Below are 23,485 nucleotides of genomic sequence, written 5' to 3'. Positions count from 1 at the left end.
TGCAGAGTCTGTAGCATGGTTTCCTTTGTTTACCGGAGAAGTTGGCATTGCCTTCAGGTCCTGGGTCTGCAACTAGTGATATGTCTGACTCGTATAAATGCTTGTAGGCACTGTCTGCCTGAATGTCTCATTTCCAGGGCTTCTTAGAAGTAGCAATAGCTTCTTTCACCTATCTCTACCTAAGAAACCTGCAGATACCAAACTCCTCGAGGCTGGAAAGGACATGTAGAAGAGTCTTGGCCTTGTGCCTCCTTTCCACCCATGAGGGGTAACTATAAATAGGAAATTATCCAAGTCCTTATTTCCTTCAGAGCACACAGAACCCTTTCCTTTTCCTTGCATTTCTCGGAGCAAATAGCATAAGCACCAAGCACGTCATTGAGAGAAAGGAGGAAGGGCAGCACATTATTAAAAAAAATTTTTTTTAAAAAAGAATGAAAGCTACAGTATAATCCAACTATTTAGTAAATTACAAATAGATTAATGTAGGCATTGAGTCCATTTCTGTTGGGCTGTTTCTTAAAATTTGCAGTGAGCACTAAAAAAATCACTTTAGTTGAAGAAAAAGTGGGATGTGTTGAGGCTGCATTTATACAGGCTCATGTGCATGTATGTATACAGATTATGTAATTTTTTTCCCCTAGGGACTCAATAGATCTTGATAATCCACAGGAGAACATTAAGGCCACCCAGCTCCTGGAGGGCCTGGTGCAGGAGCTGCAGAAGAAGGCGGAGCACCAGGTCGGGGAAGATGGGTTTTTACTGAAGATCAAGCTGGGGCACTACGCCACGCAGCTCCAGGTGGGTGTGGGCTCTGGGGTCACACTTAATTATCTTGCCTCAGGGGTCTTCTTCCTGTAGAGACTTTCTTTCTCTCCTTCAGTCCAGCATTGTTGAGTTATATGTACATGCATAAGGTTCTTGTCGTTTGGTTTTGGTCTTTTTTTTTTTTTCACTTTTTATTTGAGAATAATTTCAAACTTCCAGAAAGTTACAAGAATCATACAAAGATTCCCCACATATACCCATATTCACCTATTGTTGACTTTTATGTTGTCATATACTCCTCGCTGTCTCTACACACACATGTTTTTCAGTCACTGGAGAGTAAGTTGCATACCTTGTATCCCTACACCAGTAAGTACCTCTGTGCATTTTCTTTTTTTTATTTTTATTTATTTATGTATTTATTTTTGAGACGGAGTCTTGCTCTGTCACCCAGGCTGGAGTGCAGTGGAGCGATCTCAGCTCACTGCAACCTCCGCCTCCTGGGTTCAAGCAATTCTCCTGCCTTAGCCTACCAAGTAGCTGGGATTACAGGCGCCCGCCACCATGCCTGGCAATTTTTTTTTTTTTTTTTTGTATTTTTAGTAGAGACAGGGTTTTGCCATGTTGGCCACGATGGTCTTGAACTCCTGACCTCAGGTGATCCACACCTCAACCTCCCTACGTGTTGGGATTATAGGCATGTGCCACCATGCCCGGTCCCTCTGTGCATTGTCTTTTTTTTTTTTTTTTTGAGGTGGAGTTTCACTCTTGTTGCCCAGGCTGGAGTGCAGTGGCGTAGTCTCGACTCACCGCAACCTCCGCCTCCCGGGTTGAGGTGATTCTCCTGCCTCAGCCTCCTGAGTAGCTGGGACTACAGGTGCACGCCACCACACCCATCTAATTTTTGTATTTTTAGTAGAGATGGGGTTTCTCCATGTTGGTCAGGCTGGTTTTGAACTCCCGACCTCAGGTGATCCGCCTGCCTTGGCCTCCCAAAGTGCTGGGATTACAGGCGTGAGCCACTTTGCCTGGCCCCTCTGTGCATTTTCTAAGAATGAACCTTGTCTTGTGTGGTTATAATACACTGATCAACTCCACTAAATTTAGCATTGATATAATACTTTTAGGTACTCTTCTGGCAAACATGTCCTTTAGGGTATTTTCCCGCTGCAGCCAAGAATCCAGTCCAAGACCACATACTGCATCTAGTCATCATGCCTCTTTAATCTCCTTTAATCTGGAACCGTTTTGCAACCTTACTTTGTCTTTCATTGCATTGACATTTTAAAATAATTAATGTAGGCTGGGTGCAGTGGCTCACACCTGTAATCCCAGCACTTTGGGTGGCCGAGGCAGGCGAATCATCTGAGGTCAGGAGTTCAAGACCAGCCTGACCAACATGGTGAAACCCCGTCTCTACTAAAAATACAGAAATTAACTGGGTGCGGTGGTGGACACCTGTAATCTCAGCTACTCAGGAGGCTGAGGCAGAAGAATCGCTTAAACCTGGGAGGCGGAGGTTGCAGTGAGCCGAGACCGTGCCATTGCACTCCAGCCTGGGTGACAAGAGCGAAATTCCAGCTCAAAAAATAATAATAATAATTCATGTACCCCCTGCTTTTTAAAGATAAAATGTTCCTCATTTGGGGTTTGTCTGATGTTTCCTCATGATTACGTTAATGTTGCACATCTCCGAGCCGACTTTTAAATATAGTTGACTGTCCCACGTCCGTGGGTTCTGCATCCTCCGATTCCACCAACTGCAGCTCAGAAATAGGAAAAGAAAAAAAGTAACAATACAACGATTTAAAAAATACAAACAAAGATATGACAGAACAGCTATTTATATAGCATTTCCTTTGTGTTAGATAGTATAAGCAATCTATAGGTGGTTTAAAGTGTATGGGAGGATTGCATGGGTTCTATGCAAAATGATGCCATTTTATATAAGGAACTTGAGCATCTGCAGATTTTGGTATCCAAGAGGGTCCTGGAACCAGCCCCCACAGATACCAAGGGACAACTGTAGGTGACGCCCTGTCCTTCTCGGGTATCACATCCAGACGGGCAGTGTCCCTCGTCCCCTCATTGGTGGTAGTAGTTTTGATTGCCCATTTGAGGGTGGTGTCCAGTGTCTCCTCTGGCGAGGCTTTTAAAACTTATATTCCATTTTTAAGAATGTTCCCCAGATACTTTAGGCAAATTAAGATGCAAAAAATAAAACAGCACTTTGGGAGACCAAGGCCGGTGGATACCTGAGGTCAGGAGTTTGAGACCAGCCTGGCCAACATGGTGAAACCCCATCTCTACTAAAAAGACAAAACTTAGCCAGGCATGGTGTCGGGCGCCTGTAATCCCAGCTACTCGGAAGGCTAAGGCAGGAGAATCGCTTGAACCCGGGAGGTAGACGTTGCAGTGGGCCGAGGCTGTGCCACTGCACTCCAGCCTGGGCAACAGAGTGAGACTCAGTCTCAAAAAAAAAAAGGAAAAAAGAAGTAAAACAGTCTTACCTTTTCACTGTAATTGGGTTTCCATGATGTGCCTTCTTATTCCTGTTGGTGTTGGAGGAACAGTGTCTCCTGTGATTCACGAGGTCCCTCAGGAGGCTCCCCATCCTGAGGCATGGTTAGGGCCCATAGTGTGGAATGGCACAAATTGATGTCTGCTGTTGGATTCTTTCAGAACACGTATGACCGCTGCCCCATGGAGCTGGTCCGCTGCATCCGCCATATATTGTACAATGAGCAGAGATTGGTCCGAGAAGCCAACAATGTGAGTGTCCCATATGTGTGGGGAGGGCAGTCGGGAAGTCTCTTCTTACCCACCTCCCTCTGGACCCACCTTTGTCAAGGTGACTCAGGGTGCACTACTGGTGTCTCTTTAAAGAGAGCATCGTCCTAAGGGGCACAAAAGAAATAGGAGATGTGACTGACTGCAGCCCAGCACTTTGGCAGGCTGAGGCAGGCAGATTGCCTGAGCCCAGGAGTTCGAGAGCACCCTGGGTAACATAGTGAAACCTTGTCTCTACCAAAAATACAAAAAAAAAAAAAATTAGCTGGGCACGGTGGTACATGCCTGTAGCCCTGACTGTTCGGAAAGCTGAAGTGGGAAGATCCCTTGAGCCCAGGGGGTAAAGGCTGCGGTGAGCCATGATCGCACCCCTGCACTCATGGGTGATGGAATGAGACCGTGTCTCAAAAAAAAGAGAAAAAGAAAAGAAATAGAAGATATGGTCTTTGATCTTAACTGATTTATAACCTTGATGAGATTGCAACCACAAAACAATATGAACAAGTGCAAAGTAATTTAACCTCAACTGAGTAATTTTTTAGTAAAGGCGTGCTCATATTCAGGTGAGAACACTTAGGAAAGACTTTTCCCTAGCCCTGAATCAGGTGTGGAAGGAGTGGTCTGACCAGGTCACTTACAGGGCTGGGTCCACAGAGACCTTGTTTATGCCTCCCCCATCACTTCATCCTGGGGTCTCCAGGATGCCTGTGAGAGGTCTGGCCTCTTCCATGGTGGAAGCAAATGATTCCATCATGAGAATATCTTGAGTGAGGACACAGATGATGTGTATTCACACGGCCCTGCTCCCCATGGCTTCCCTAATGCTTAATGCTGTCCTTGCATTGGGTCAATGAGTGGAAGAGGAATCACTCCACCTCCTCATTAGTAGGAAAACCCACGTGACACTGGAACAGGTTATGTTCTAGTCTCTCCAAAGGTAATTCAATGGACCCCGTTTAGGATACTCTGGTGGAGGTCAGATCTGAAATGGAAGCTTCTCCCATGCTTTGTGATCTGAACCGTGATCTGTCCGCTCCCCTGTTTCTCACTTTTCCCACTGCACCCTGTGTCTCACAGATGACGTTTGCTATTCCTCCCGACTCAAAATTTACCTTTTGGGGTCTTAGCCCAGTTGCAGGATCTGGCATAGGCTTTTCCTGGGGATTAAGGCCTCAGGCTTCCTCCCATTCCGACCACCTTGCACTGCCCCCCATCTGTTCCCAGGGTAGTTCTCCAGCTGGAAGCCTTGCTGACGCCATGTCCCAGAAACACCTCCAGATCAATCAGACGTTTGAGGAGCTGCGACTGGTCACGCAGGACACAGAGAATGAGCTGAAGAAGCTGCAGCAGACTCAGGAGTACTTCATCATCCAGTACCAGGAGAGCCTGAGGATCCAAGGTGAGGCGCAGTGGAGGCACAGTGTGCATCCTGAGGGTGGGCGTGGGGACTGGAAAGCAGCTCCAGTGGGGTTGGGAGAAAGCCCATTTTCCATTCGGAGGCAGCAACCTTTCTCTGAGTAGCAGGGATTTATTTGCATTGAAGACAGTACTGAGAGGATGAGATTTAGGAAGGGGAGATGGCAGGGCGCCTGCCCTTGAGTGCGTGTCTCACTCAGGTCCCCACATCCAGGAAGCTTCTGAGCTGCCACAGAAGACATTTCCTCTTTTGAGAAGGAGCTCACAGTCTAAACAAACACTAGCAGGCAATACTTTTGTATATAGTAGACATATTATAAGTTGAGCGTTACTGAAATGATAAATAGAAATTATATAATTACATGTTTAAAAAATTTTCTGGCTGGGCACAGTGGTTCACGCCTGTAATCCCAGCACTTTGGGAGGGTGAGGCGGGTGGATCACCTGAGGTCAGGAGTTCGAGACCAGCCTGGCCAACATGGTGAAACCCCATCTCTACTAAAAATACAAAATTAGCTGGGCATGGTGGTGCATGCATGTAATCCCAGCTACTTGGGAGGCTGAGGCACGAGAATCTCTTGAACCTGGGAGGCGGAGGTTGCAGTGAGCGACGATATCACCATTGCACTCCAGCCTGGGTAAAAAGAGCAGAACTCTGTCTCAAAAAAAAAAAAAATTATAAGCTGGGAGTGGTTTTGCACACCTGCAATCCTGGTGCTTTGGGAGGCCAAGGCAGGAGGATCACTTGAGGCCAGTAGTTTCAGACTAGCTTAAGCAACATAGTAAGACCCTATCTCTAAGGAGGAAAAGAAACCTTTCTAAGCAGGGACGTGTAAGTACTAAGGACCCGTATTTGTAGTAACTGATTTCTAATGTTCTGTGCAGTTATTCACAAAGGTCTTCCTGGAGCAGAGTACACTTAACGCTCCTTAGGTAGCCCTTATGGACAAAGCTCCCTTAGCCTGGTATAAATCCTGCTTAGTACTTAGAGCACAAAGAGCTTCAGTTTGTGGTGAGGCTGTGGAGCCCCACCAGCGCCCCCTCTTGACCCTGTAGCAATTTGGCAGTTTGAGCTTTAATAGTTTCCTCTCTATGCTTCCATGCCCAGCTCAGTCTCAGAGAAGCTTTGGCTCAACCACCCAGCCCCTCCAAACACACACACACACAGCACACATATACACCACACACACCACATACCACACACACAGACACACACAGCACACACACACCCCATACACAGACACACAGCACACACACCACACACACACAGAGCACACTCACACTCCACAGACACACAGCATACACACACACTCACCACAAATAGCACACACACACACACCACGCACACAGACACACAGCACACACACACATAGCACATGCTCCTCTAATTCCATGTATGTAGGTTCCATCTTATGTCTATAGTGATATTATTTATTTACTCTTTCTCTTCTCCACTGGAACATAAATCTTGAAGAAGGGACTATATCTTTTATCTCTGTACCCTGAGGCCAGCACAATGCCTGAAACATAAGAGTTATTGAGTAAAGGTTGAAAGGATGATTCTAGCATGTCTTCCTTTTATCTGAACCCATCCTAGACTGGCCCCAGAAGAAGGGCAGCTCCTTCTGAGAATGGAAACGGAAGATTTGGGGCTGTTATTCCTACCCAAGTCCTTAGACTGGCGACAGTATTTCTGATCCCGTGCCTGACTTTTCTGCTTCCTGTGTGTGGTGGTGGATTAGGTTTGGATCCATCATGCAGTGTCTTCTCAGTCCCATTTGTCAAGTTCACTCAGCAGAAACACAGACTGTTGATCCGCTTTTGCCAGGGAAGGCTCAGCTACCTCCAGTGGAGTAGGGAAATTGCTTCCTGTCTCCCTGGCCTCCTTCCCAAAAGCTTCTGCAAATTTCCAGGAGAGACCTAAGTGGGTCCCTTGCATAGGAAGGCTGGGCCCAGGTGTTGGGATCACCACCACCCTCCCTGTGGCTGGGCAGGATTCCCGTGGTAGCCGTGCAGACGCCTCGGATCTGTCCGTGCCTGGATGATCCTCTTCCTGCTCGATACCTGCAGTGAGATTGGAGCCATATTTCTGAGTTCTAGCTCTGGGCTGTTCGTGGCTACATAGAGTTGCTTTTGTCTGTCCCAGCTTGTGCATCCCATGGGGCAGGGCTGGGGTCAGGGTGACATGACCCTCAGGGGCCAGACAGGAGCTCGACTGAGACATGCTGATGCATCTTCTGACTCAGCTCAAGCAAGGACGCTGGGCTGTTGAGAAGGAGATGGGAAGGGATTAATAGTCCCAGTGTGGTGGAGAGGGGCTGTTGTTGGGAGGGCGGGGTGGGTCTGCTAGTTGTGGCTGTAACTGTGGACATGTCTAGTTTCTTAGGCTGGGTTATTGATACACAGGTGCTCCTGTGTTCCATGTTCCCTGTGTCTTACCTATTTCATAGTAATTTTTAAAAGGTAGTGAGGCCTGACTTACTCCCTGTCCCACCATCGATGACTCCTCACAGATGGTGTGGAGAAAAGCCACCTCCCTCCGGCCTCCCTTTCCTGAGAGAATCTTGGTGGCTCTGCATCCCCAGTGGCCCTGGACGTGCTCTCCTCTGCTGTCTGTCTGTCTGTCTCCCCTGGTTGGTCGGCTGGGCTCACAGTGAGCCAACCTGGACAAACACGCTGGGCCCCTTCCGGCCCCTCGAGAATCTCATCCTCCCCTGAGGGGGGACTGCTGTGCTCAGGGACGAGACAGAGCGGCCGGGGCCGGGGGCCCCTGAGGAGGCCTTGCTGCGGGAGGGATGGGGCCGAGCAACTGCTTGTCTTGTCACCTCTTCTCTCTGTCCTGTTCCCCATTAACCAAGAAGGACGAACCTCACACAGAGCTCACCCATGCCAGGAAGCTTTCTGGCATCTTCCATGTCCTCATGTATTTAATCTTCAAGCGCCCCACTGAGGCAGGTGCCAAGAATCTCCCGTTTTACATGTGGAGAAGCCAAGGCACAGAAAGGAAAGTGATTTGCCCAGGTTCACCCTGGGCACGGGCACACTTGCACCCCAGACAGCCTAGACCAATGCCGGGCTGTGAGAAGAGGGCTGGCAGCTCTGTGCGGCAGGTGGGCAGCAGACAGGCGGGCCTCTTCCCCAGCTGCCCCAGCACCCGTGTGCCCCCAGAGGGGACGCTCAGAGTCAGGAGGCCGGCGAGCAGGGCCCAGAGGCACCTCCTGAGGCGCCCATTCATCTTGGCCCCGCTGTCTGTCTGTCAGGAACCCTGACTTGCCCTTGATGCAGTATCTGAGCCTGGGAGGGTCTCGCTCCAGAACGGGTGAGTGCGCTTCCCTGGGCCTCCTGTTGGACACTGGGAGGTGACGGTCATGGTTTCCTATCCCTTCCTCTAGCTCAGTTTGGCCCGCTGGCCCAGCTGAGCCCCCAGGAGCGTCTGAGCCGGGAGACGGCCCTCCAGCAGAAGCAGGTGTCCCTGGAGGCGTGGCTGCAGCGCGAGGCACAGACGCTGCAGCAGTACCGCGTGGTGAGTGGGGTCCTGGCCTTCTCCTGGGCGTGGGTGCCATGAAGTCAGTCTCTGGGGACCTGAGGGAGGGCTGGGGCCCGGATGAGAGCAGAACCTAGGAGGGCAGGAGGCATATTTTTCTGGGAGCCATGCAAGGCAGAGCAGCTTGGGGAGAGGAAATGGCCTGGGCCGTGCTCTGCCATTTCCCAGCGAGGCCCCGCAGTGTTCTCTGGGAGGCCAGAAGGGGCTGCTGTCCTCCCTTCCCTCAGGAGCTGGCCGAGAAGCACCAGAAGACCCTGCAGCTGCTGCGGAAGCAGCAGACCATCATCCTAGATGACGAGCTGATCCAGTGGAAGCGGCGGCAGCAGCTGGCCGGGAACGGCGGGCCCCCCGAGGGCAGCCTGGACGTGCTACAGTCCTGGTAATGGTGTGGGGCGGCCAGAGGGCAGGGCAGGAGGGGCTGGTGGGGACCCTGGCTGCTTCTGCCTCCTGTGCTGGCTCCTGCAGCAGGCCCCCTCCATCCTGGGACAGCTCTTGTTTCTCCAGGGGGCCTGGTTCCTGAATCAGACTTTGGTCCCCCATCCTGTGCACCTCCCCCAGGAAGGGGGCTGCTGTCCTGGGGGTGGGAGAGAGCTCGGGGGTGTGGCGTGATGCTCGGGCTGTTTGGGCCTAGTCAGGGTCGCCCCTCCTGTGTACATTTCTAATTCTGGGAGGCAGGGAGCTCTGCTCTTCCCATGGGTGGGAGGTGTGGTGAAAGCACAGAGCCTTCCTGCGGGAGGGGGAGCTGTGTCTTGGGGCCTGGCGTCTGTGCGAAGAAGCCATTGTCCTCCTGTTGGCCTTGGGGCTTCCGTGCAGGTGTGAGAAGTTGGCCGAGATCATCTGGCAGAACCGGCAGCAGATCCGTAGGGCTGAGCACCTCTGCCAGCAGCTGCCCATCCCTGGCCCAGTGGAGGAGATGCTGGCTGAGGTCAACGCCACCATCACGGACATCATCTCAGCCCTGGTGACCAGGTGACTGCTGCCTGTTGGCCATGCCCAGGAGCTTGGGGCAGCTCCAGACTGCGTGTGGGGGGCCGCAGGTGCCTTCCAGACCAGCAGATTCGCTTTGTGCCTCTCATCCCTCCCCACTCCGTCTCCAGTTGCTGTGGCTGCTGGGTGCTGCCCTTGCCTGGTTTCTCCTGTGGACACTGCAAGAGATGCCCTTGGGCTGCAGCCCATGCCAGCTGCTGTGTTATCTTACTCCCCTCTCCATCCTTTCCCTGGACTCTCATGGCTTCCCCAGGAACAGAGGCCGTACCCGTGCTTTTCACCTCCTGAGCCCCGCGGGAGGCAGACCCACCCCCACCACAGGAGGACTGAGAGCCCTTTCCCCTGCGCCAACCCCTCATCGTACGTCTGTCCCTGTGTCCCCTGCAGCACATTCATCATTGAGAAGCAGCCTCCTCAGGTCCTGAAGACCCAGACCAAGTTTGCAGCCACCGTGCGCCTGCTGGTGGGCGGGAAGCTGAACGTGCACATGAACCCGCCCCAGGTGAAGGCCACCATCATCAGTGAGCAGCAGGCCAAGTCTCTGCTCAAGAACGAGAACACCCGCAAGTAATTGTGCAGCTTCTTCTCATTCCCTGCTACTTGTCTCGTGTCCTGGCAACAGGAAAAACAAGAATTCTGCCTCCCGTGTCAGATCCCTGTTTGCCCTTCTGGCCTCTTCTGGGCATCAGCAAAGGAATATAAGGAAGTTCTTGGGTCTGGCGCAGTGGCTCACGCCTGTAATCCCAGCACTTTAGGAGGCTGAGGCAGACAGATCACCTGAGGTCAGGAGTTCAAGACCAGCCTGACCAACATGGTGAAACCCCATCTCTACTAAAAATACAAAAAATTAGTCGGGCATGGTGGTGGGCGCCTGTAGTCCCAGCTACTCGAGAGACTGAGGCAGGAGAATCCCTTGAACCTGGGAGGCAGAGATTGCAGTGAGCCGAGATCACACCATTGTACTCCAGCCTGGGAAACAAGAGCAAAACTCTGTCTCAAAAAAAAAAAAGAAAAAAGAAAAGAAAAGTTCTCCTAGGAACTGTTTTCTGTGAAGATAGTTTGATCTTGTTTCATTTTGTAGAGATACGTCCGAGAACCTTACATGTATATGTTATGTAGCTAACATTTCCTCTAAATGACGTACATTTTTAGCAAACTTCTCTATTTCCTGCTACCCCAAATTATATTATTGACTCCGCATGTCCTGAGACCCTGGCATGGGTTTGGAGCTGGTCTCTCTCTGATTTGCAGTGATTACAGTGGCGAGATCTTGAACAACTGCTGTGTCATGGAGTACCACCAAGCCACAGGCACTCTTAGTGCCCACTTCAGGAATATGGTGAGGGTGGAAGAAGAGGAAGAATGAATTTTTCCCTGTTCTTTGAGGAGAACAACTTTCATCTGATGTTTCATCTTGTATTTCTCCTTTGCAGTCCCTGAAACGAATTAAGAGATCAGACCGTCGTGGGGCAGAGTCAGTGACAGAAGAAAAATTTACAATCCTGTTTGAATCCCAGTTCAGTGTTGGTGGAAATGAGCTGGTTTTTCAAGTCAAGGTAAAGCCTTCCCTAAGCTCTGCGTGTGCATGTGCACGCGCGCACGCGTGTGTGTGTATGTGGTGTACTTTATGTTACAAAATAATTTTTTTTTATCACATAGCATCTTCTTTTTGACTATTGGTAAACTGAAAACAGACCGACCTCACCCTGAGAACTGTATCACTTAGATTCTCTTAAGATATGAACAAAGCCTGAGCACAGTGGCTCATGCCTGTAATCCCAGCACTTTGGAAGGCTGAGGCAGGCAGGTCACTTGAGGTCAGGAGTTCAAGACCAGCCTGGCTAACACAGTGAAACCCCATCTCTACTAAACAGTACAAAAATTAGCCAGGCTTGGTGGCACATGCCTGTAATCCCAGCTACTCAGGAGAATCACTTGAACCTGGGAGGCTGAGGTTGCAATGAACCGAGATTGTGCCACTGCACTCCAGCCTGGGCAAAAGAGTGAGACCCTGTCTTTAAAAAAAAAAAAAAAAAGACACGAACAAACAAGGCCCAGTGCAGTGGCTCACATCTGTAATCCTAACACTTTGGGAGGCCAAGGCAGGAGTTTTGCTTGAGTTCAGGAATTCCAGACCAGCCTGGGCAACATAGTGAGACCCCATCTCGATAAAAATAAATAAATAAATAAATAAATAAATAAATAAATAAAATAAAAAATAGGCCAGGCATGGTGGCTCAAACCTGTAATCCCAGCACTTTGGGAGTCTGAGGCGGGTGGATCACGAGGTCAGGGGTTTGAGACCAGCCTGGCCAACATGGTGAAACTCCGTCTCTACAAAAAATACAAAAATAGCTGGGTGTGGTGGTATGTGCCTGTAATCCTAGCTACTGTGGAGGCTGAGGCAGGAGAATCACTTGAACCTGGGAAGCAGAGGTTGCAGTGAGCCTAGATTGCGCCATTGCACTCCAACCTGGGTGACAGAGCAAGACTCCGTCTCAAAAAAGTAAAAATAAAAATAAAAAATAAAACATGAACAAACAATAATGAACTGAACTAGCTGGAGAGAGAGACTACAAAATGGATTATGAGAAGCATTACTCGGGATGAATTTGAGTAAAAATTGTGGTAAGTTTTAAATTTGTTATTTGTATTTTTTCCCAGAAATGTCTCCAATAGTCTCTTTTCTCTCTCCTGTTCTCCATGTAACTTTGAGAAACTTTATCCTTCAGAAATATCTAAGCAACATTGCTTGTAAAATATTTAAAATTTCTAAGATTGTGCCAGTGTGAAAAGTCATATTATTCCTGGGGCCATTTAGATTCTGTGTGTGAGAGGAACATTAACTGAAACTTGGAAAATAAAAGCGTTGTGAGGCCGGGCGTGGTGGCTCAAGCCTGTAATCCTAGCACTTTGGGAGGCCGAGATGGGCGGATCACGAGGTCAGGAGATCGAGACCATCCTGGCTAAAACGGTGAAACCCCGTCTCTACTAAAAAATACAAAAAACTAGCCGGGTGAGGCGGCGGGCGCCTGTAGGCCCAGCTACCCGGGAGGCTGAGGCAGGAGAATGGCCTGAACCCGGGAGGCGGAGCTTGCAGTGTGCTGAGATCCGGCCACTGCGCTTCAGCCTGGGGGACAGAGCAAGACTCCGTCTCAAAAAAAAAAAAAAAAAAAAAAAGCGTTGTGATAATAAGAAAAAAAAAAAGCAGGGAAGGAGAAGAACTTGAGGCTCGTGGGCGCTCAGCCTTCTCTTGTGTCTTTTTAGACCCTGTCCCTGCCAGTGGTGGTGATCGTTCATGGCAGCCAGGACAACAATGCAACGGCCACCGTTCTCTGGGACAATGCTTTTGCAGAGCCTGTGAGTGGATTCCTCGGGCATGTGGGTCCCCAAATCAATGCCAGTGTCATGAGTCTCATTCACGTATTATCCCTTTAAAAAGCATAGGAAAAGGCCGGGCACAGTGACTCACACCTGTAATCCCAACACTTTGGGAGGCCGAGGCGGGTGGATCACCTGAGATCAGGAGTTCGAGACCAGCCTGGCCGACATGGCAAAACCCTATTTCTATTAAAAAATACCAAAAAATTAGCTGGGCGTCATGGCACACACCTGTAATCCCAGCTACTTGGGAGGCTGAGGCACAAGAATCACTTGAACCCGAGCAGCAGAGATTTCAGTGAACCAAGATCACACCACTGTACTCCAGCCTGGGTGACAGAGCAAGACTCCCATCTCAATTAAACAACCAAAAAAAAAAAAAAAAAAAGGATAGGAAAAAAGACACTGTTTTCTTTAGTGGGAGGCAGAATAGAAAGAATGTGGAAAGTGGAAAGAACATGGGCTTGACGTTGGGCCAGGGTTTGAACTGAGACTCCACCATTTCCTCACTCCATGAATACACGGGCAGTTCACTTTACCTCTCTGAGCCTGAGCTTCCAGCAGGTGTCTGCAGCACAGGGATACTCTTGCTCCACAGCATTGTTAGGAAGATTAAATTAGATAACATAGAAAATGCTTGCCACACAGTCAGTACCCAGTCAATATTATTTTGAATCCTTGGGTGAAACTATGAATGGGATTTGGGACTCCCAGGTTCACTCCAGAGGTTAGATCTCTCGAGAGGCTTACTTTAGCATAGAAGTTGCTTCATATCTTCTTCCTTTCAATAAATGAAGATGCTATTAAATGTCTTTTCCAAATTTTAGTTTCTGTGATTCATTCCAGGTCTCATGAAGAATGAGATGCTTTGTATCAAGGAAGATATAATTTGGTGGATTTATGCCCCCAAATGTTATCTGAATCCCGCTAGCCTGCTGCTCGATGAGCATTTTAAAGATCTCATAGGCTGGGTGCAGTGGCTCACACCTGTAATCCTAGCACTCCAGGAGGCCAAGGCGGGCAGATCCCTTGAGCTCCAGACTAGCCTAGGCAACATGGCAAAATCCAGTCTCTACAAAAAATACCAAAAAATTACCCGGGCATGGTACACCAGCCTGTCATCCCAGCTACTTGGGGGCTGAGGCCAGGAGGATCTTGAGCCCAGGAGGTCTAGGCTGCAGTGAGCCAAGATTGCACCACTGTACTCCAGCCTGGGTGACAAAGCAACACCCTGTCTCAAGGAAAAAAAATTTTTTAGTAGACAAAGGTCATTTGTTACATGTTTCCAGTAGAGATTAGCCCGTAAAAGCATGATAAAAGGGTTATCATTTGGGACATAAGAGTATGTCCTTCTGTAAGTATATCCAACAAACCTTGATTATGTTTTGTTTTGTGGCCATTAGAATATAGGATTTGACTGTTAGTTCAGCAGCTCGTTTACAAAACAGCATGGATAGCATGGGGTACCTTCCAGTTGTGTGTAAAGAAGGTGAAATGGGGGAGGCTGAGGCAGGAGAATGGCGTAAACCCGGGAGGCGGAGCTTGCAGTGAGCTGAGATCCGGCCACTGCACTCCAGCCTGGGCGGCAGAGCGAGACTCCGTCTCAAAAAAAAAAAAAAAAAAAAAAAAAAAAAAAAAAAAAAAAAAAAAGAAGGTGAAATGGAACCTTCTGGCTCATGTGGAGAGGCTTAATATTTCCAACAGTCCTCTTTAGAGAAAAAGTATTTTACTGCAAAGGTGAGATTTTTAAAAGATATTCTACCATGCTTCACTTACAGACTCTGAATTAGAAGCTCCTGTTTGAAACTATCTGTCTGCCTCTTGTCCTAATAAGCCTACTGGATAAGATTGTTACATCTCTCATTTCCTTCCCTGCCTGTCCACAGATCTCACTCTCTGTGTACCTTTGGCATCTCCTGCACCATGTAATTACTGAAGTATCCTGTCTAAATAAATAAACATTTTTGACATTCTCAATTATGTTAATGACTACTTACATCTTATGCTATTTTTTTTTTAATTTTTTGAGACGGAGTCTTGCTCTGTCACCCAGGCTGGAGTACAATGGCATTATCTCAGCTCACTGCAGCTTCTGCCTTCTGGGTTCAAGCGACTCTCCTGCCTCGGCCTCCTGAGAAGCTGGGATTACAGGTGCATGCCACCACGCCCAGTTAGTTTTATGTTTTCAGTAGAGCCCAGGTCTCACCATGTTGGCCAGGCTGGTCTTGAATTCTTGACCTCAAGTGATCCACCCACCTCAGCCTTTCAAAGTGCCGGGATTACAGGCGTGAGCCACTGCACCCAGCTGACCTTATGTTAAAATAAAGACTTGCAGCTGGGCACGGTGGCTCACACCTGTAATCCCAGCACTTTGGGAGGCCAAGGCAGGTGGATCATTTGAGGTCAGGAATTTGAGACTAGCTTGGCCAACATGGTGAGACTCTTATCTCTACTAAAAATACAAAAATTATCTGGGCATGGTGATGCGTGCCTGTAATCTCACCTACTCGGGAGGCTGAGGCAGGAGAATCGCTTGAACCCGGGAGGCAGAGGTTGTAGTGACCCGAGATGGTGCCACTGCACTCCAGCCTGGGCAACACAGTGAGACTCCATCTCAAAAAACTAAAAAATAAAAAATAAAGACTGTGGGCAGGCACAGTGGTTTATGCCTGGAATCCCAGCAGTTTGGGAGGCCAAGGCAAGTGGATCTCTTGAGCCCAGGAATTCGAGGCCAGCCTTGTCAACATGGCAAAACCCCGTCTCTACAAAAAACACAAAAATAGCCAGGCATGGTGGTACACGCCTGTAGTCCCAGCTGTTGGGGAGGCTGAAGTAGGAAAATTGCTTGAGCCGAGGAGGCAGAGGTTGCAATGAGCCAAGATTGGGCCACTGCACTCCAGCCTGGATGACAGAGCGAGATCTTACCTAAAAAATAATATAAAATACTTGTGGAAATTGATTCCTCAGATGTATTTGCCTATGTGTCCTATGGGTCAAATAACATAAGAACATTGCATCATTGTTAGTTAATAGCTAAAGATGAGGCTATAACACTGATGCCCATCTATGGGGGTCTGGTGAAATTTCTTTATGTGCTGATATGAGGTCTCCCAGATAGAGGATTAAGTGAAAAGAGGAAAATGCAGAACATGTGAATTTTGTGCTACCATTTATGAAGAAAAGGAAAAAGTATATGTCATTGCTGGCATGCATAGAATATCTTTGGTGGGATACACAAGAAACTGTGTTAGCTGCCTTTAAAGAAAAGAACTGGGTTGCTGGGGGACAAGGATAGGGAGTGACTTCACTGTATAGCCATCTATGCTTTTTGAATTTTAAATAATGTGAAAATGACCTATTGAAAAAAAGGTTTATAACAAAATAAAATGGAATAGTATGGTCGAACGGGTTGGAAAGCAGTTTATTAAAAGTTAATGTTCTAACCTATTTCTCAATAAATCCATCCAACTCAAAATTTCCACTCTTCCATACCAAGTTGTTTTACTTTGAGCTAGAGTTCTTGGCAGAAGGAGTTGAGGGCAAGGATTCCACTTGTGTACACACATGCCGACATGTGTACACACATACGCACATACTCCCTCTGTTTGTACCTAGAGAACCAGTCTTTCAGATTTCTAAATTCCCAAGGTGTTTACAATCTAAAAGCCGGACCTTGGTTATGTTTTGGTTTGTGGCTGTTTGAACAAAGGATTTGACTGTTAGTTCAGCAGCTCATTTACAAAACAACATGGATAGCATGGGTTACCTTCTAGTTGTGTGTAAAGAAGGTGAAACGGAGCCGGGCGCGGTGGCTCACGCCTGTAATCTCAGCACTTTGGGAGGCCGAGGCGGGTGGATCACAAGGTCAGGAGATCGAGACCACGGTGAAACCCCGTCTCTACTAAAAATACAAAAAATTAGCCGGGTGCGGTTGTGGGCGCCTGTAGTCCCAGCTACTCGGGAGGCTGAGGCAGGAGAATGGCGTGAACCCGGGAGGCGGAGCTTGCAGTGAGCCGAGATCGCGCCACTGCACTCCAGCCTGGGCGACAGAGCGAGACTCCGTCTCAAAAAAAAAAAAAAAAAAAAAAAAAGAAGGTGAAACGGAACCTTCTGAATTTCACAGAACTATGTACCCTGGCAGAGTCCGAATTTATCCTCACGCCCTGCAAGACAAATGTTTGTAACCACTCCCAGCCATCAGTGTTTTTCTTTTGTGGCTTGAGGGAATAAATCATGCAACTGTTTTCTCATCAGATTCTGGCCTCTCTCCCTCTCAGGGCAGGGTGCCATTTGCCGTGCCTGACAAAGTGCTGTGGCCACAGCTGTGTGAGGCGCTCAACATGAAATTCAAGGCCGAAGTGCAGAGCAACCGGGGCCTGACCAAGGAGAACCTTGTGTTCCTGGCGCAGAAACTGTTCAACAACAGCAGCAGCCACCTGGAGGACTACAGCGGCCTGTCCGTGTCCTGGTCCCAGTTCAACAGGGTAGGGGCCCGGCCACCAGCCGCTGTTAGATCTGTCCCTCCCAACTAGACATTCTCAGGAGTCTCCCTGCCCTGGGCCCTTATTCTTCATGTCTGTAATAAAATGTACCAAAAGTAATAGAAGCTTCTGACTAGATGGACAACTTGAGAGTTACCCAGGTCACATGTAGAAAATATCTACAGTTAATGCATTTTCTTCCTTTGTAAAGGAAATAGAGCAAAGCAGACGTTAACATAGCTCATGAGAAGCAAAGCTTTTGAGGGGATGCGAACTCCGGGCCTCTCTCCCCTTCACTCTTTTGTGTTCCCCATGTATAATGCCAGATCAGGCTCCTATGGGACCCTCAACCCACGCAAAGGGATGCTGATGAAAGAAACTTCTCCTCTAGCATCTGCTAATTCAGATGTTACTTTGATTTTATTTTTATTTATTTATTTATTTTTGAGACAGAGTTTCACTCTTGTTGCCCAGGCTGGACTACAATGGCACAATCTCGGCTCACCACAGCCTCCGCCTCCTGGGTTCAAGTGATTCTCCTGCCTCAGCCTCCCAAGTAGCTGGGATTACAGGCATGCGCCACCACACATGGCTAATTTTGTATTTTTAGTAGAGACGGGGTTTCTCCATGTTGGTCAGGCTGGTCTCAAACTCCCGACCTCAGGTGATCTGCCTGCCTCAGCCTCCCAAAGTGCTGGGATTACAGGCATGAGTCACTGCACCCACCCTATTTATTTTTGTTTATTTATTTATTTTTGAGATGGTGTCTCGCTCTGTCACAAGGAGTGCAGTGGTGCGGTCTCGACTCACTGCAACCTCCGTCTCCCAGATTCAAGCAATTCTGCCTCAGCCTCCTGAGTAGCTAGGATTACAGGCACCCGCTACCATGTCCAGCTAATTTTTGTGTTTTTAGTAGAGACAGGGTTTCACTATGTTGGCCAGGCTGGTCTCAAAACTCCTGACCTCAAGTGATCTGCCTACCTCGGCCTCCCAAAGTGCTGGGATTACATGCATGAGCCACCACGCCCAGCGTCACTTTGATTTTAATTTAACTTTTGTTTCTTTTCCTGCCCGCCCCCACCCCCAAGGTATTTTAAATGTCTTTAATTTGGAGCCTAACAATGTGCATTTCTCAGAAGCTCCCTGGTGACACTGATGCTGCTGGTCACAGACCACACATCAAAACTAGCAAGGGACGGGTCAGCCCAGCCCCAGGTGAAAGTGTCTGTAGCAGGACCCCACTGGGTGCTGGTAACTGCAGTGTGGTATTTTCCCCTTCTTGCCTCTTTTCTTCTCCATGGGACCATTAGGTAAAACTCAGGTAGGTGGGGATGTTTGTACACCTGACAAGGGTAGATGTTTGTTTCCCATTTAATTTTTCCAATTAAATATATGTATAATATTCCAAGTGTTACTCTTGTTTTCTTGTGTTTACTGTTGTATCTCCAACCAGGAGAATTTACCAGGACGGAATTACACTTTCTGGCAGTGGTTTGACGGTGTGATGGAAGTGTTAAAAAAACATCTCAAGCCTCATTGGAATGATGGGTGAGAATCATTATTTCTTAAGGCACCAACAGAGTCTGAAGGTCTTCTTTCTGGCATCATAAGTCACACTCTGCTTCTGTCCTTTGTCCTTGGTGATCCAGGGCCATTTTGGGGTTTGTAAACAAGCAACAGGCCCATGACCTACTCATTAACAAGCCAGATGGGACCTTCCTGCTGAGATTCAGTGACTCAGAAATTGGCGGCATCACCATTGCTTGGAAGTTTGATTCTCGTGAGTGCCCCTCCCTTATGTCCAAAGTTTGCTGCTTTTGTTACAAAATTATTTTAACAAATAATTTAGTGGGTACTTACTATTTGTTGGGGTCAGTTCTAATTATGGGAAACACAAATGTATAGCCATGACATACTTTTAATAAGGCAGCCTATGAAAAATACTAATATGGGAAACACAGTTACTAATTTGGTTATGCATGAAAGTATATGGCAACATGGTTATACATGAAAGTTAAACCATGACATGGCTACCTATGATACAAGAGTCTGTGCAGAATCTCAGTTGCTTCCCTCTTAAAATGTTTGCCTTATTGTATTACTCTGCATAAAGCTTATTTCAGTGAAGAATTACTTGGATGATTTGGAGTTCTTACAGTAGTAAAAATATTCCTTTTAACATACGGATATTGTCATCAATCATTCTACCCAAGATGTTAGTTCTTTTCTTTTTTTGAAACAGGGTCTCACTCTTTTGCCTGGGCGCGAGTGCAGCGGCACAAACATGGCTCACTGCAGCCTCGACCTCCTGGCCTCAAGCAATCCTCCTGCCTCAGCCTCCTGATTAGCTGGGACCACACACATGCACCACCACACCCATCTAATTTTTAAATTGTTTGTATGTTGCCCAGGCTGGTCTCGAACTCCTGGGCTCAAACAATCCTCTGCTTCGGCCTCCCAAAGTATTGGGATTACGGGCGTGAGCCACTGCACCAGGGCATCAAGAATGTTAGTTCTCACCTCTGACCCTCACAATAAGGGTAGCTTGCTAGTTTGTTTTCTGTGAATTAAAGTTTTTATTAACTTTTGGCTAGGTGCGGTGGCTCATGCCTGTAATCCCAGCACTTTGGGAGCCTCAGGCAGGAGGATCTCTTGAGGCCATGAGTTTAAGACCAGCCTGGACAACATAGCAAGCCCCTGTCTCTAAGTAAATAAATAAATAAGTTAATTAGCTGGGCATGGTGGTGCTCATGGTGTGCGCCTGTAGTCCCAACTACTCTGGAGGGTGAGGCGAGATGATCACTTGACCCCAGGAGTTCAAGGTTACAGTGAGTCATGATCACATTACTGTACTCCAGCCTGGGCAACAGAGTAAGACCCTGTCTCATAAACAAACAAACAAAAAGGCTGGGCATGGTGGCTCACGCCTGTAATCCCAGCACTTTGGGAGGCCAGGGCGGGCGAGTCATGAGGTCAGGAGATTGAGACCATCCTGGCTAACACGGTGAAACCCCATCTCTACTAAAAATACAAAAAAATTAGCCAGGTGTGGTGGGCACCTGTAGTCCCAGCTACTTGGGAAGCTGAGGCAGGAGAATGGCATGAACCCAGAAGGCAGAGCTTGCAGTGAGCCGAAATGGTGCCACTGCACTCTAGCCCGGGCGACAGAGCGAGACTAAATCTAAAAAAAAAAAAAAAAAAAAATCACTTTTAATAGCTCTTATGCTTTCTCTGGTTGTGGGCATGCTTCCTAGCTCTTATATATCTTTGTATAGGGAATCAGGGATCGGGGGTCAGTAAGAACTGTTTCTTCTACTGAGGACCGGAATACTGTTTGAACTTGAAACGTCTGAGATTATTGGATCTCTTGGGAAGTGATTGGTGTATTACCTGCTTATCTACCCATGGCTTTTTATTTTTATTTTTTGAGATGGAGTCTCTGTCACCCAGGCTGGAGTGCAGTGTCATGATCTCAGCTCACTGCAATCTCCACCTCCCAGCCTCAAGCCATCCTCCCGCCTCAGCATAGTACCTGGGACTACGGATGAGCGCCACCACAATTGGCTGATTTTTGTATTTTTAGTGGAGACGGGGTTTCATCATGTTGGCCAGGCTGGTCTCAAACTCCTAACCTCAGGTGATCCACCTGTCCAGGCCTCCAAAAGTGTGAGATTACAGATGTGAGCCACCATGCCTGGCCCCTACCCATGGCTTTTAAAAATATTTCAGGCTGGGCCAACATAGTGAAACTCCGTCTCTACTAAAAATACAAAATTAGCTGGGTGTGGTGGCACGTGCCTGTAATCCCAACTACTTGGGAGGCTAAGGCAGGAGAATTGCCTGAACCAGGGAATCGGAGGTTGCAGTGAGCCAAGATCACACCACTGCACTCCAGCCTGGTAACAGAGCAAGACTCCATCTCAAAATAAGTAAATAAATAAATGAATAAAAATACTTCACCTGTAACCCATGGTTATTTTTAAATGGAGATTTCTATTGGAGCCATTATAATGGCAAGTTTGAATTTATAGTATGTTTGGGTTTTAAGATTTCCTATTCAGAAATCATGTTTAGAATGTGATTGTTCTGTTTATTGATCTAGAGGAAAGAATGTTTTGGAATCTGATGCCTTTTACCACCAGAGACTTCTCCATTCGGTCCCTAGCCGACCGCTTGGGAGACTTGAATTACCTTATCTACGTGTTTCCTGATCGGCCGAAAGATGAAGTATACTCCAAATACTACACACCAGTTCCCTGCGAGTCTGCTACTGGTAACAGTGTTCGCATTCTGATTTGATTTTGTGTGTGTGTGTGTGCGCGTGCCTGTGTGCGTGCGTGCGTGTGTGTGTGTGTGTTATCTCTCTTGCATGAAAACCCACACAATTACCATTCAGTGAGAGCAGTTTGAGCATTTTCCAGGGCAGATGTAAACCCTGGGCTGGATTCTTCAGTCGTACAGAAAACACATCTGCCACTAATCCCAAATACCAAATTGAAGAAAACATTCTTTTTAATACAAACTTAGATCAAACAAAATTAGAGAGGTAAAATTTTGTTTTTCATGCCAGAGATAGTTTTATTGCTTTCTGAGTTTAGAAGTATTACATATTTATTATAAAATTTTCAGAAGACGCATAAAGGCATGAAAAAGAAAACAGGCCAGGTACGGTGGGTCATGCCTGTAATCCCAGCACTTTGGGAGACCAAGGCAGGCGGATCATTTGAGGTCAGGAGTTCCAGACCAGCCTGGCCAACATGGTGAAACCTCATTTCTATAAAAAATACAAAAATTAGGTGTGGTGGCGGGTACCTGTAATCACAGCTACTCGGGAGGCTGAGGCATGAGAATCACTTGAACCCGGAGGGTGGAGATCGCAGTGAGCTGAGACTGTGCCACTGCACTCCAGCCTGGGCAATAGAGTGAGACTCAGGATCAAAAAAAAAAAAAAAAAAAAAGTCAGGCGTGGTGGTTCACTCCTATAGTCCCAGCACTTTGGGAGGCTGAACCTAGGAGGTGGAGGTTACAGTGAGCTGAGATCGTGCTGTTGCACTCCAGGCTAGGCAACAAGAGTGAAACTCTGTCTCAAAAACAAAAACAAAAAAACAGATACCACACAACATCTCTCATCTAGAGATTAACCTCTATGGATGATTTAGTGACTATTCTTGCACTCTCTAAACAGGTATGTATTATACATTGCATCACCTGATGTTTGAAGTTCCTGTTTGGAGGTTAAATCTAGCAGGAGAATGAAGACCATAAACAAGGAAACATATATTCAGGCCAGGCACAGTGGCTCATGCCTGTAATCCCAGCCTTTTGGGAGGCTGAGGCAGGTAGATCACCCAAGGTCAGGAGTTTGAAACCAGCCTGGCCAATGTGGTGAAACCCCATCTCTACTAAAAATACGAAAAGTAGCTGGGTGTGGTGGCGGGTGCCTGTAATTCCAGCTACTTGGGAGGCTGAGGCAGGAGAATCACTTGAACCAGGGAGGGGGAGGTTGCAGTGAGCCGAGATTATGCCACTGCACTCCAGCTTGGGCAACAGAGTGAGACTCTGTCTCAAAAACAAACAAACAAAACACAAATGTATTCATTTAGTGATGGGCGCTCTGAAGACAAAGCAAGGTAGAGGGATAGAGAAGTGGCAGGGAGGAGAATGGAGGTGTTATTTTACTAGAGTGGTCAAAGGGGGTTTCTCTGAGAACATGTTTTTTTTGTTTTTGTTTTTGTTTTTGAGACAGGGTCTCACTTTGTTGCCCAGGCTGGAGTACATTGCTCACTGCAGTCTCCAACTGCTAGGCTCAAGGGATCCCCCCACCTGAGCCTCCCACATAGTTGGGACTACAGGCATACACCACCAATCCTGGTTAATTATTTTATTTTTATAGATCTGGGGTCTTGCTATGTTTCCCAGACTGGTCTCAAATTCCTGGGCTCAAGCAGTGCTCCTTCCTTAGTCCCCCAAGTTTCTGGGATTATAGGCGTGAGTCTGTACCCAGCCAGGATGTGATATTTGAATAGTCATAAATGAAGGGAGGAAGCTAGCCGTACAAAGATCTAGAGAAAAAACATTCTATGCCAAGAGAACAAGTACAAAAATCCTGGGTTGAGAA

At 47.7% G+C, this 23,485-nt stretch overlaps 2 protein-coding genes across 4 annotated transcripts in view; one reads left to right on the top strand and one right to left on the bottom strand.

Annotated features, from left to right (window-relative positions):
- ATP6V0A1 (ATPase H+ transporting V0 subunit a1) overlaps positions 1 to 23,485 on the bottom strand; it is a 360,020-nt gene that overhangs the window by 315,721 nt on the left and 20,814 nt on the right. The window lies entirely within an intron of this gene.
- The window catches only part of STAT5B (signal transducer and activator of transcription 5B), an 88,915-nt gene that overhangs the window by 61,536 nt on the left and 3,894 nt on the right, over positions 1 to 23,485 (top strand). For 2 of the 3 annotated variants that reach the window (XM_050762619.1, XM_050762618.1), the window contains exons 3-16: positions 645 to 801; positions 3,451 to 3,540; positions 4,783 to 4,957; positions 8,367 to 8,497; positions 8,746 to 8,897; positions 9,332 to 9,487; positions 9,893 to 10,072; positions 10,757 to 10,844; positions 10,939 to 11,061; positions 12,773 to 12,865; positions 17,164 to 17,370; positions 18,821 to 18,915; positions 19,017 to 19,147; positions 21,470 to 21,640. In XM_050762619.1, coding sequence (XP_050618576.1) covers positions 645 to 801; positions 3,451 to 3,540; positions 4,783 to 4,957; positions 8,367 to 8,497; positions 8,746 to 8,897; positions 9,332 to 9,487; positions 9,893 to 10,072; positions 10,757 to 10,844; positions 10,939 to 11,061; positions 12,773 to 12,865; positions 17,164 to 17,370; positions 18,821 to 18,915; positions 19,017 to 19,147; positions 21,470 to 21,640 — 1,949 coding nt within the window. The remainder of the gene's footprint in view (positions 1 to 644; positions 802 to 3,450; positions 3,541 to 4,782; positions 4,958 to 8,366; positions 8,498 to 8,745; positions 8,898 to 9,331; positions 9,488 to 9,892; positions 10,073 to 10,756; positions 10,845 to 10,938; positions 11,062 to 12,772; positions 12,866 to 17,163; positions 17,371 to 18,820; positions 18,916 to 19,016; positions 19,148 to 21,469; positions 21,641 to 23,485) is intronic. The other variant, XM_050762620.1, reaches the window with a different exon arrangement.

This window comes from Macaca thibetana, chromosome 16 (assembly GCF_024542745.1).
Source record: "Macaca thibetana thibetana isolate TM-01 chromosome 16, ASM2454274v1, whole genome shotgun sequence".
In the NCBI taxonomy this organism is placed as follows: Eukaryota; Metazoa; Chordata; class Mammalia; order Primates; family Cercopithecidae; genus Macaca; species Macaca thibetana.
Note: the sequence above shows the minus strand (reverse complement) of the source record. Positions and strands in the feature narration are given on the sequence as shown.